The sequence below is a fragment of the Alligator mississippiensis genome, chromosome 11 (genome assembly GCF_030867095.1).
Source record: "Alligator mississippiensis isolate rAllMis1 chromosome 11, rAllMis1, whole genome shotgun sequence".
Taxonomy (NCBI): domain Eukaryota; kingdom Metazoa; phylum Chordata; order Crocodylia; family Alligatoridae; genus Alligator; species Alligator mississippiensis.
Window position 1 is genome coordinate 36,328,915 of NC_081834.1, and position 12,582 is coordinate 36,341,496.

A 12,582-nucleotide genomic window follows, 5' to 3' on the forward strand; every position below is an offset into this window, starting at 1 on the left:
AAACAATTTATCATTGAAATGTTTCCTCAAGTCCTAAACCACAACACTGTTAATACTGTGAAAGTTGGCAAGTAGGGAGAATTTAGTAAACTAATCACCAAAGTAGTCCTATGCCAATACAGCTTTAGACTAACTGGTAACATTTTCAAACCTGTCTAAGAGTCTAAATTGCAGTTTTCAAAAGTACCAAAATCTCAAATTCCTAAGGGAATTAAGCTCATATATCACTTGGATACTTTAGAAAATTTGACCAAGAATTACATCATGGCACTATTATGCAACATTGCACCTGCTCCCTTGCTCTTCAATAGTACTAGCAATGAGCTCCATCATGTGGTTATTCTAAGTATGTGTTTCCCACCTTCCAAATACTATAATACAGCACAAAAATTGTACTTTTGCAGTCCTTCCTTATTAACTCTGTTGGAGAGAGTGGACAAATAAGTACTTCTGTCTAGCAAAGTGCTCCATACTGTGCAGCAATGACAGATTAATTGCAGCAAACACTTCAATTAAACCAAAATGATATAATCAATTTTGGCTTTAGTTAAAAAAAAAAATAAACAACCAAAAACACATAACTCTTCCATCATACTACTTATTCCTAATCTTCCACAGGAAACATGAAGCACTCTTGATGCACCTACCTTGACTCATTTCAGGAAAGTTACCAGAAGCTCATCATGGAACTAAACAAAGATTTAAAGTATCTGCTGTCTCTTAAGTTTATCTCTGTTTCTGAACAACTGTATCAAATCCAGCAACTCGACATATCCAGAAAAAACAAATTATTTGGATAGAATAATTGCCGATTTGCACGAAGCACCAAGGATCTAGCATCTCATTCTTAAAACAAAGCATGTGTCACCTATCAATTACACCCTGATGAAGTCACTTACCAATCAGGTTTGGCTTTGCTCTGTCATTTCGATTTCTACCTAAAGTGACTGAAGTAAATCCCCCTCTTGCATAGACCTTCTGACTTTGTTTAATTTAATCGTTTTCTTTTTGTTAAATACAAGTTTCTTCCAAACCTCAGTTTCTGCATGTGCAAGTAAAGAACCAAGCCTTTATGACAGCAGAAAAAATGGCTTATAGATGACGCACAATATTTGTCCACCAAGTCACATAACACCACACACTGATTTTGCTTCCATTTTATACTTTGCATTCACAAGACATTCTCCATCAGAAAACAAACTTTTTGAAGTCAGTTAAAATCAGAGTCTGCATGAATTTCAAGCATATAGTATACTTGCACTTAAGTTGCTCTCTATCACCTATGAACAGTAAGAGTACTTTAAAAAAATGATAGTAGTGGTAGTTTTCCAAGGACATACTTTGTCTCAGTCATCAACATTTACAGTAAAAAACACAGTATTTAAAACAACATACAAATTTCAAATGTTATTCTTTGTTCTTTATTCACAGTACTCTTAAATAGGATAGCGCCAAACAGTTTACCGGTAACTGATTTAGCCACTTTCTATTCACATATTAGTATTTCCTCAAACGTAATGATTATGTAAAAGCTAAAATGCTTTTGCTAATTTTTATAACTCTGCCCAAATGATAAACAGTTCCTTGAAAGTATGCCTGGTTAGCTATTCAAGTTGGGTTATATGCAACAGACTTGTTGGGAATAACAGACTTGATGGGACAGCTCACACAACTGGAGTACTATCCCAGAAAGGACAGGCAGAGGAGAAGAGGAAGCTTTTTAAGTAAGAGCTGTATGATTGCTCAGCGGTACAGTATGAAACTGGAGACATGCCTGTTGAAATCCTGAGTTTAGGGTCAGACACCAGAGCAACAAGGGTGAGGTTGCAGTGGGTGTCAACTATAGACAACCAAACCCGGATGCTGAGGCGGATGAGGCTTTCTTGAAACCTGAGCTAGCTGTTTGCAGATCACAGGGCCTAGTTCTCATGGGGGACTTTAATCACCCTTCAATGATATCTGTTGGGAGGGCAATACAGCAGTACACAGGCAATCCAGGAAGTTTTTGGAGAGTCCTGGGGACAACTTCCTGGTACAAGTTTCGGAGAGGCCAACTGGGGACCATGCTCTTTTTGATCCGCTGCTCACAAACAGGGAAGAGCTACTGGGGAATGCAGAAGTGGATGGCAACCTGGGCATCAGTGACCACAAGATGACTGAATTCAGGATCCTGAGGGCGGGAAGGCAGGAAGGAGGGTGGGCAGGCAGGCAGCAAAGTAAGGAACCTGGATATCAGAAAAACAGACTTTGACTCGCTCAGGGAAATGCTGGGTAGCATCCCCTGTGAGGCCAGTCTGAAGGGAAAAAGGAGTCCTGGAAAGCTGCCTGTACTTTAAAGAAACCTTACTCAGGGAGCACGAATGAACCAACCTAATGCACAGGAAGACTGGCAAGTTTGGCAGAAGACCAGCTTGGCTTAGCAGAGAACTCTACAGTGAGCCAAAACACAAAAAAAGGCAACTTACAAGAAGTAGAAACTTGGACAATTAACTAGGGAGAAATATAAGAGTACTGCTCTGGCATGCAGGGATGAAGTCAGGAAGGCCAAATCACAACTGGAGTTGCAGCTAGCAAGGGATGTGAAGGGGAACAAGAAGGGTTCCTACAAGTAAGTCAGTAACAAGAGGAAGATCAGGGAAGGTGTGGGTCTCTTAATAAATGGGGAGGCAACCTAGTGATAGATGATGCGGAAAAGACTGAAGTGCTGCTTTTTTTACCTCAGTCTTCGTTAATGCCTTTTAAAAAGCATTTAATGCCTTAATGCCTTTTGTAATGCCTTTTTTAAAGCATAATATCTTTTTTACCTCAGTCTTCACAGGCAAGGTCAGCTCCCAGACTATTGCATCTGGCAGCATAGCTTGGGGAGGAGATGAACAGTCAACAGTAGTGAAAGAACAGGTTAGGGACTATTTAGGAGAGCTGGACGTGTATATGTCCATGTGGCCAAATGCAATGCACCCAAGGGTGCTGAGAGAGTTGGCTGATGCGACTTTAGGATTTGTGGCAATTTGGAGAGGTCCGAAACAACTGGAAAAGGGCAAATATAATGCCTATCTTTAAAAAAGGGGAAGAGGAGGATCTACAAACTGGTCAGCCTCACCTCAGTCCCTAGAAAAATCGTGCAGCAGATCCTCAAAGAATCCATTCCTAAGTACGTGGAGGAGAAGGTGATTAGGAACAGTTGCAGCATGGATTCACCAAAGGCAAGTCATGTCTGACCAACCTGTCTTCTATGATGAGATGACTGGCTCCGTGGATGGGAGGAGAGCAGTGGATGTGATACATCTTGATGTTAGCAAGACTTTTAATACAGTCTCCCACAACATTCTCACAAGTAAGCTAAAGAAGTACGGGCTGGACGAATGGACTGCAACGTGGACAGAAAACTGGCTGGAGCATTAGGCTTAATGGCTCAATTTTTAGTCAGCAGCTGGTCTCAAGTCGAGTGCCCCAGGGGTTGGTCCTGGGGCCAGTTTTGTTCGATATCTTCATCAACGGCCTGAAAGGTGGCACAGAGTGTACCCTCAGCAGGTTTGCAGATGATACCAAGCTGGGGGGAGTTGTAGATACACTGCGGAATAGGGCTAGGATTCAGAGTTACCTAAAGAAATTGGAGGATTGAAACAAAAGAAAAATCTCATAGGGCACATCCTGACATGCACATGTGTGGTTTGTGGTGGATCAAAGCAGTCTGAGGCGCCAAAAATTGCACAGTGCACACCTGTTTTCCATACTGCGAATTAGCAGCATGGCGATTTGGGGATTTTTGACACCAGGAGATTCCAGTGTCAAAAAAATGCCACTAAAAAAAACCCAGCGTGGTGCAGGCAGCAACAGCATGTGCCACCTGAGTGGGAGCCTGGCTGGCGAGAGCCATGCTCTGGCTGCTGGCCAGGCTCCAAGTGGCTGGCTCGGCACTGGTGCTGCCCTTGGAGACTCCCAAAACCCCAGGTAAGGCTGTTGGGGGCTGCTGGCCCCAGACTCCCCAAACCCACCTGGGTCACTTTGCCACGTGAAAAAGACCGTTTTCTTCATGTCCCTGCCTCAGAAATGTAATAGAAAACTAATTTCTATCCAGACTCTTCATTTCTGACCTTAAGTGATATAATGCAGTACACAGCTAATCTACTCAATAGTAAAGAATTTTTATATAAATTAAAGCATAAATATTTATTTAACTGATGATTATTTTGTAATGGTTTATAAGCATTAGGTGTCTCTTTTTGAAAAACAGAATCAATTTCTCAGAAGATATATAGATCATCCCAGATGTTGCAGACCTGTGTAACAATGAATACTTAGAAGAAAATTACCTAATAATACAGTGATAAAGTGTAAATTAGCAACTGGCTGAGTACAAGGGATCAGAGCTCTGTCATTAAAGTAAAAGCTTACAGTGGAGAAACACAAATATACAGGGGAACCCTAGAAGTTAAGGTTGGAGTAAGTTATCCAACATATTCACTTTCATGGTTTTCTATTCCTACTTTGTTTTTCTGCTGCATTTTCTTGTCTGTTTCTTCTTCCACATATCTGTCTTCTTTTTCTTTTAATGGCCAATGCTCATAAGCCAGAGCCACTTTTTCCATCTCCTTTGGCCTATCACGGTGAATCCCCATCTCATCTATAATGGAACTATTATTTTTATAACTGTTCTATGTCACTTTTCTGTACAGACAAAAAACCTGAAATTACACTGTAAATATGCAGAAAAAACACAAATATTGTGGGACAGCTACCCAGTTATCAAATAACAGAAGTGTCATGGCAGGTACATTCAGGTGGAAATATAAAAGTAACGGTGGTCACTTTTTAGGTGTCCTGTTCAAGTACCATTTGCTTTCAGCACCTAATGGAATTCTGAAACATTAACAAGTTGCTTTTGTTGCTCACAACGTTCTGTTTTACAATGACACCAATATCCTGAACTCTTAGATATATAATTTTAGGAGAAAATATTGTTTTATGTTTGGCAGTTAAAATATACTAAAGTGGTAAAAGTCAGATAAGTTGAATGCTATTTTGAGCGTCTGCAGTGCCTTTCAGTTAGGGCTGTAAAAACTATTTAGAAATATCAGCTAAAGCTTACAGCTCCTTTGCTGGCCACCGATTCCTAGAGCCTTGTTGCCCAGAGAAGGAGTCACTTGCTCAGGGTGGACTCTTTATTGGTCAAGAATATTCCCCAAGTTTTGGTTAACAGCCTGGGGAAGTGCTGGCAGCTCTTAGTGGGCTACTAATTGAACTTTAAATCACTTATGTTGTCTAGAGTTCTATTCCAGACCACTTCCAAGAACTGGTGGGTAGGTAAGTAAAAACCTTGCTTATTTTCAGAAGAAATGAGCAGAATGAAAAAATAAAGGAATTAATTAAGAGCATTCCTGACTGAGAAAAATAGGTCAGGGGTTATTAACAAGTTCTCCTCCTTATTTAGCATCACAAGTAGATTATGGCTCTCTGCAAACCCTTTGCTAGAAGTAGCAGCAGCAGTAAGATAATAATTGGGCAATTTAAGTCACTTAGTGGAAATTTTTACCCTTCATTTTCTTCGTAGGGCGCACATGTGACTACAATTTTACTTCGTTGCCTTTAAAAAGTATCTTGCAGCAAATCCTTTGGAATTTCATGCAATAAGCCTTACAATTCTTGGATAACTATTTGTACATCGATTCCTGAAGTTTTCCTGGTAACATGCATGTAATCCTTTATGCCTTGCACAACTGCACTAACATTGAATTTTGGTGACTTTGGACAGGGTTTCTCTAGTGCTGAGATTTCCCAAACAATTTACCACAAACAAAGCACACAATTTACGTGAAGGAAAATAAAGTTTTGACAAGGTGACAGAATTAGAAACACAGTCCCCTACCTTAGACCCAAGAATACGCAACGAAGTAAATAGGAAGAACAAAAGGTTGTGAAGAATCCTCAAACGCTGACTTAATACGAGAGCTTAAACAAATCAATTGACTCTCTTGTGGTAAAGCTTCCAAATTTAGAAAGCTGAAGTAACAATGCATATGTATACACACCAAACCTGTGCTAAATGTGAACATTCATACAGTTCCTTTATAAATATATTCCAAATCAAGGAACTGGAACAACACAGGAATACAGATGTTTACGTCTGCAAAGAACAACTTCTGGCTCCAACAACATGTCCAGAAAGTGTCATGAAGTTGCTCTGTCATGTCAAATATCAACTGGCTGATTTGTGTTAGTCTGCTGTCAAAACAAAAGTTAACTAGGACTGCAAATAGTTGAAACGTGTGTTTCGGAACGTTCTGTTAATTATTTTGTATAGGTTATGCTAAGAAAATATCTTTCGTGCTCCACTCTGCAAGACTACATGGGTCAAGTAAAGAAGTCAGCTGTTCCAGAAACTTACAGAAGTTAATTCCATTATATTCAATCAAGATGCAAATTTTAACATATTTTCTAGCTTCATAAAGAAACCTTTCCCCTGGAATCGACTTTCTGAGCATACAGTAACTATTTTTCTTAAAGTCCACAATTTTGGGGAGGAGGTAGAAATTTAAAACAAATTCAAATTCAGTTTTAGACCTCTAAACCTTACTATTCGATTTTTAAATAAAAATGCAAAACTTACTTAGAAGAATAATTAGTGAAATTCAGTTGAGGATGTACTGGCTTAGCAGGCTCAGGATGATGGCTGGCAGGTATCTGTGCAGAGGGCTTATTTTCAAAACTTCTGCGATCGAAGTATGAGAGCTGCTTTCGATAGTACTCCTCATCTTCTTCAGGATCATAGTGATTTGAACGGACTATATCTTCAGGTGGCTTTGCTTGAGGTCTTTGTGGTTCTGGGGCCCTATTTAGGAATAATAATGCTTTACTGTATTTTAAGTTTTGAAAAGCAATAAGCACTTGAATTAGAATTTCATATCCCAAATGCTATTTTATAAGCTACCTACCCAGAATATAATTAAAAGTATTTTTCATGTAAAAACCCTTATGTCATAAAAATTCCCTTCAAGGGCTACTCATCAACGTAAAGGGAAAAGCATTTAATTGGCATTTTAAAATACTTGCATATAGTTAACTAATGGACTCAGAACAAGATTTTTGACCCATTAACATATGCTTTACTGAAATAACGTAGCTAAGGAGGTGGTACCGCAAACAGTAAAAAAGCCCTTACCACTTCTAAATGATCAGGACTAAACCAACATCATGCTTCTATTTCTTCTCGTGTTATAGCTACTCTTTCCTAAACCATTTTGAAAAAAGACCCTGTGAAGCTCCTTTAGAAAGGAAATTCTTTGAAACAGGTGATATACTCATCTATGATAATATTAAAAACAATTCTTTTTCTGAAATATCCAACCAATGAAAATGACTACTGATTTACTACCCAATTACATACTCTTGTTAATGATAAATTGTACCTGTACGTTGTTTTGTCATGTTCATATTGAGAGGCTGGCTTGCCAACCGTAGCAAGGGTAGGTTTAGGTGCTAATTCCGGGGGCTGTAATAAAACATATACACTAAGATTTATTTAAATTTCCTATGTTTAGAAAGATACACTTTTACTGCTAAGAGAACCATGGGAATTAGAGACTCAAAACTTGAACAGGAGCCCATTTGGTATAGTGAGTTCAGATCCTCTTAGAACATGCTTTTGCTTTGGAACATATTTATACTGAAGTTACACAGCTGAAGACAATGTATCCCAAAAAATAACAACTCTAACTACAGCAAGGCACATCAGCAGTGGTCAACCTGTGACACAGGTGCCACAAGTGGCAAGGGTAGGCTTAGTAGGCGTGTCTACACATGCAAATAATGCGGAGCAATAAACTCTAGTGCTTACTGCACATGCACCAGGGATCACAGCACACAGGAGCCATGTTAGAGCAGCCCTGGCTGGCAGGGGTCTGGAGGGGAGGTGGGGTCAGCCTGCCAGCCCGGGGCTGCTCTGACCCAGCTCAACATGCTGTGGAGGGGCTGGCTGGGACACAGTGGTGTTCCAGTGCAGGGACAGCTGGCTGGCAGCCCATGCACTGAAGCATCCTCATGCCCCAGCAAGCCATGTCAGTGTCTACACCTGTGGTGCTGCTGAGTAAGAAGCTCAGCAGCAGACAGTACTTGTATTTACAAGTACTACCTTGCTGTGGAGTTTATGAATAGTTTACTCCAGCCTCATAAACACCAAGAAGGTTACTGCAGAGCTAATTAGTCAACTCCTCAGTAAACATCTTGTGTAGACATGCCCTGCGTGTGGCATATGGCAGACTGGGGAGGGGAGTCAGCACAGTGGCATAGAGGGCAGAAAGCAGGGCATTAGATCAAGTAAGGAGCAAAGGGCAGGAAGAGGAAAGCAGAGCAGCAGCTTGGTCAGGGAGCAGAAAGCTGAGCAACAGATTGGGCACGAAAAAGATAGAAGTGGCACTCAGGAAGCATTCATGATCAATTTGTGGCATGCCTGACAAAAAAGTTGGCCCCCACTGTGGCATGATGAAAAGCTGGAAGTGGATACTTAAATAATTTACCTTGACAGCTGGTGTATCATTAGAGTCCTTGATTTTTTCCACAGACAATGATCTTTTGTTTTCAAACATCTTAACTCTAGTAAGCACTGATTGTGGTTTCATGGCTGGATCTTCTTCTTCCTCTGTTAGTGTTGGTGGTGTAGGCAGTGGTTTACTGTTTGAAGGCAAAATTTCTGGCTTAGATTGCGACGGAGGAGGTGGAGGGGGCACATTTGCAGTGGTATGAGAAGGCTCATACTGTCCTACTTTAGCATTAAAACCTTGGGGAGGGCCTGGTTCATAGCCCCTTGTGTGAGGCTCAAAATACTGCTTAGGTTCGGGAGATCTAGATATCACTGGAGGGTATGTTTGGGCCTCTGGTTTATATCTACCATGAATATCGTATGCAGTAGTGGGCTGATCTTCATAACGCACTTGTGGTATGAAGTTTTTAGGTGCATGTTCATAGCGAGGTCTGCTGTCATAAGTCATTGGAGGTGGTTCTTCAAAGCGAGGTTGTGCTGGGTAGTAGCTGCGTTCTGTGCTCTCTTCTGCATTTTGTCTCGGGTCAAAGTCTTTAGGTGGTTGGTTATCATAAGGTGGTCTTGGCTGGTAGGGCTGTTTTTCATCATAATATGACCACTGGTCTTCATAGGAAGGTACACGGTCCTCATAATGTAAATGAGGGTCATAACTACGAGCAAACTGATCCGAATAGTTAGCAGAATCATACCGGTATGTTGATTGTTCATATTCCCTACTAGGCTGTTTCTCTGTATATTGAGTCTGGGATTCATAGATCAGATTTGACTCTCTTTCCTGTCGGTGTACTGGATGATTAACAGCTGGCTGTTTCAGGATGTAGTTCTGCCTAGGTGCCACCTCCTCATTAATGTATGGATCCTTTCTGTAAACCTGCAAAAAGAGAACTCCTTATATGTAACATGAAAAGTGAGTACACATACATTATTTAAAAAGCTACATTGTGAGTCAAAGTAGGTAAAATTAGGTTTGTTTTTTTCCTGAGGAAAGAATTACACAACGTAGATGCCTCTGATAGCAGAGAAGTGGAATCCATGTCCCACATTCACATGAAAAAACCCCACTTATTTAGTTTAAGGAGGAGAAAAGCCAAAGCTAACAAGCATCTCATATTTGTCATTTTTAGAGAATGGATTTATTTGGACTTGAAATTAATTCCAACATTTTGGGGGGATTCAGAATGGCTCAATATATCAAAAGCACCATGATTCAGGATTTCCATTCAGCATAGTGAAGAATTTGCTTAAGACCAGTCTAACATATTTTGGGATAAATTTTTCACAAACACTCCATTAATAAACAAAACAATGTTGACATGTGGAATCATACACACACTGAAAGAATCAATCAAAAACAACAAATGTAATCGTTTAATTTTTTTTGTTTTGCTAGCAGAAATGGAATGATGCACAATTTGAAGCCATGCAAACAAAAAAGTTAGATGATGCGTAGCAATTTAGATGCAGTCTTAAACTGCATGAACCCTTGTGGATTGAAGGGAAGGGTGATTAAGACAGAATTCTTTAGCAAGTGGCAAAACCAAATGAGCAGGTGCCAGCTTTATGTACAGCAGCAAATAAGTGCAACATTTCAGCACGGGTACCTTGGTTGGATCTATATGCGGCGATAAGGATGATGGCTCTTGATCTTTTAGCATTATATGGGCACCCTCAGTGCTTGATGTTCTTAAGGGGCCAGCTTGCGGTTGGTAAGAGTTGTAAGGAGGTGGGGTGGGCTCCTCCAGTCTGACATTAGTTAGGTTTACGTTAGGATTAACGACAGAAGTTGATGAGATTGCAGGGTTTGTTTCAGGCGACGGGGAAAGGTAAGGGACTGCAGGTGAGGCTTCTGCTTTCTGTGAAGTGTTTAAAATATTTTAAATGTAGTGCTTTGTATAATGCTATGACTTTCCAATTTATAGGCAAAATACTTTAAATGTTCCTTTGATAAAACATCACACGTAAAGTGCACTGAAAGAATGATGCACTATCACTTTCAGAAAAGTCATTCCACCACTTATTACAAACTGAAATACATATTTAAAAGTTTTAGAAATCAGAATGGCACTTTAAAAATTATCAGAATGAATTGCTGTCTCTTTACATGAAGGCAAGACAAGTAGACTTTCTAATCCATTCCAGCATATAAAATTACCATTGGCCTCTGGTGCAGAGTCATGGTACTGCTTGGCAGTGCACAAAGACAGTTCTCCTTCAAAGAGCTTATACTCTCAAGGAAGAATACCTGTTACTGAAGTACCAAGTTACTGCTTACCGGTTGTGAGGCAGTTATTTTAAATCCTGGAGAGTCCATTCTAAGATTTGGTTGTGGCTGCACTTGAGATACATAAGGGTAGGCCTGAGCTTCATGATGCATTCCAGAGGAATCCTCCCTTACAGGTTCAGAAGACCGTGTAATGGCAGATTCAGGAGGAGTCCCAACCTCATCATTGAGTGTTTCATCTAGTTCTTGATCAGTGTAGGCACCCCCTTCTGTGTCTGTGTCCTCATAGTCAGAAGTGTGTCTGCTATCAGTGCTATACATGGAATATTCACTACCTGGAGCTGACAGGTAGGAAAGGCGATCATCATGCAAATCAAGGTCATCACTTGTAGCACCATCTGCCTGTATCAAACAAAAGGAAATATAAATCTTTCTTATAAACATTTTCAAAAGATGTCCTTTGTCTTACAGTGCAGAACTGGGAATGCTTTTCTTGCAGGGATTACAGACTGAACACACAATGCATTTGCTTCAGATCTGTGATGGAACAAAAAATCATGATTAATGGGTAGCAAGACCACCAAGGACTGACTGTATGTAATAACCTGTCCTTCCACTGAGAAACAGAGTTGGAATATATTCGAGCGGCAGGATGGGAAATTTTGCACTGCTATTTCCTCTACTGGAGACTCCAGAGTTTAAGGCCAGAAAGGAACACCAATATTTAATCTGACTTCCTCCAAAGCAGCAGGGTTGTTTTTGGTGACATTTTATTGGACCAGCTGTAGTGTTGGGAGCAACTAACATTGATATTCTATGCCCAAAGGCTTGTCTAACATCCCTCCCACCTACACAGCTGATCCACTAAAAGACACTGCCAAAAAACAACAACCTTATTTCTTGCACATGGAACATCACAGCCACAAAAACACTCCAGTGCTACTTCCTAGACAGACACAGACAATAAAACGTCACCAAGTATTTTCTGCATTTAAGGCCCCCGGCAGAAGTTCATTTAATGGCACAATGGGATCTGATCCCCAATCACACCAATCACGCCTGCTGACATACCACATGTGGCAGGTTATGCAATTTTGGAATCGGATCCCAAATCATGCCATTAACAGTTGCAAGCGTACAGGGAGCCTGGGATCATCATCCCAGGGCTCCCCTGCATCTGCAAGTTGATAGCTGGGTGCCCATAGCCCAGTGTGATTGTTGGTTTCAACAAGCTGGTTTGAGATTCCAGTGTGGTCCCAGGGCTGACACTGACATTCAGTGAATTGAGGATCCCAGCCCCAGTATCACACTGGGGTCAGTCCCAAAGCCCTGAGCACCAGAAAGTCAGAAAACTGCATATGCATGTGGGCTGCACACATGGTTTTTAAAGGTCCTAATGTACAGGGATCCCAAGATCAGGGAGCTTCCCTGTGTCAAGTGTCCTGGGAGCTGTGGACAAGGTAGTCAACTGCTGGGTTATGGCTTCCCATGACCAAACACCAAAACACACTTTGCTCCTCAGGTCCCACCACAGCTGAGGGACAAGGCAAACACCATGCCAGATTGTTGTGAGTCCTGCTACCTGGCACCCTGGGCCAGATGTTGACCTCCCCTCCACTTGGCACTCTGAAAACAGTGGGGAGCAGTTCCATCAGACTGCATGACAGGGCTACCCTGCCACACATTCAATTTAAGGCATGATGAAAACCAGACACAAAAAGATTACACATTTTATGGAATATTTTTGTGGCTGGTTTCTCATTTCATCGAATTTTCTCATTAATTGCCTGAATGTGTGACCAGGTTGCTATTTATGGCACTCTTA

General features: G+C 40.9%; 1 protein-coding gene across 8 annotated transcripts in view; it reads right to left on the reverse strand.

Moving 5' to 3' along the window:
• TJP1 (tight junction protein 1) overlaps positions 1-12,582 on the reverse strand; it is a 275,807-nt gene that overhangs the window by 17,594 nt on the left and 245,631 nt on the right. For 6 of the 8 annotated variants that reach the window (XM_019477543.2, XM_019477541.2, XM_019477540.2 and 3 more), the window contains 5 exons: positions 10,809-11,159; positions 10,138-10,389; positions 8,514-9,407; positions 7,407-7,489; positions 6,608-6,829 (listed from right to left, as the gene is read on the reverse strand). In XM_019477543.2, coding sequence (XP_019333088.2) covers positions 6,608-6,829; positions 7,407-7,489; positions 8,514-9,407; positions 10,138-10,389; positions 10,809-11,159 — 1,802 coding nt within the window. The remainder of the gene's footprint in view (positions 1-6,607; positions 6,830-7,406; positions 7,490-8,513; positions 9,408-10,137; positions 10,390-10,808; positions 11,160-12,582) is intronic. The other 2 variants (XM_019477550.2, XM_019477545.2) reach the window with 1 other exon arrangement.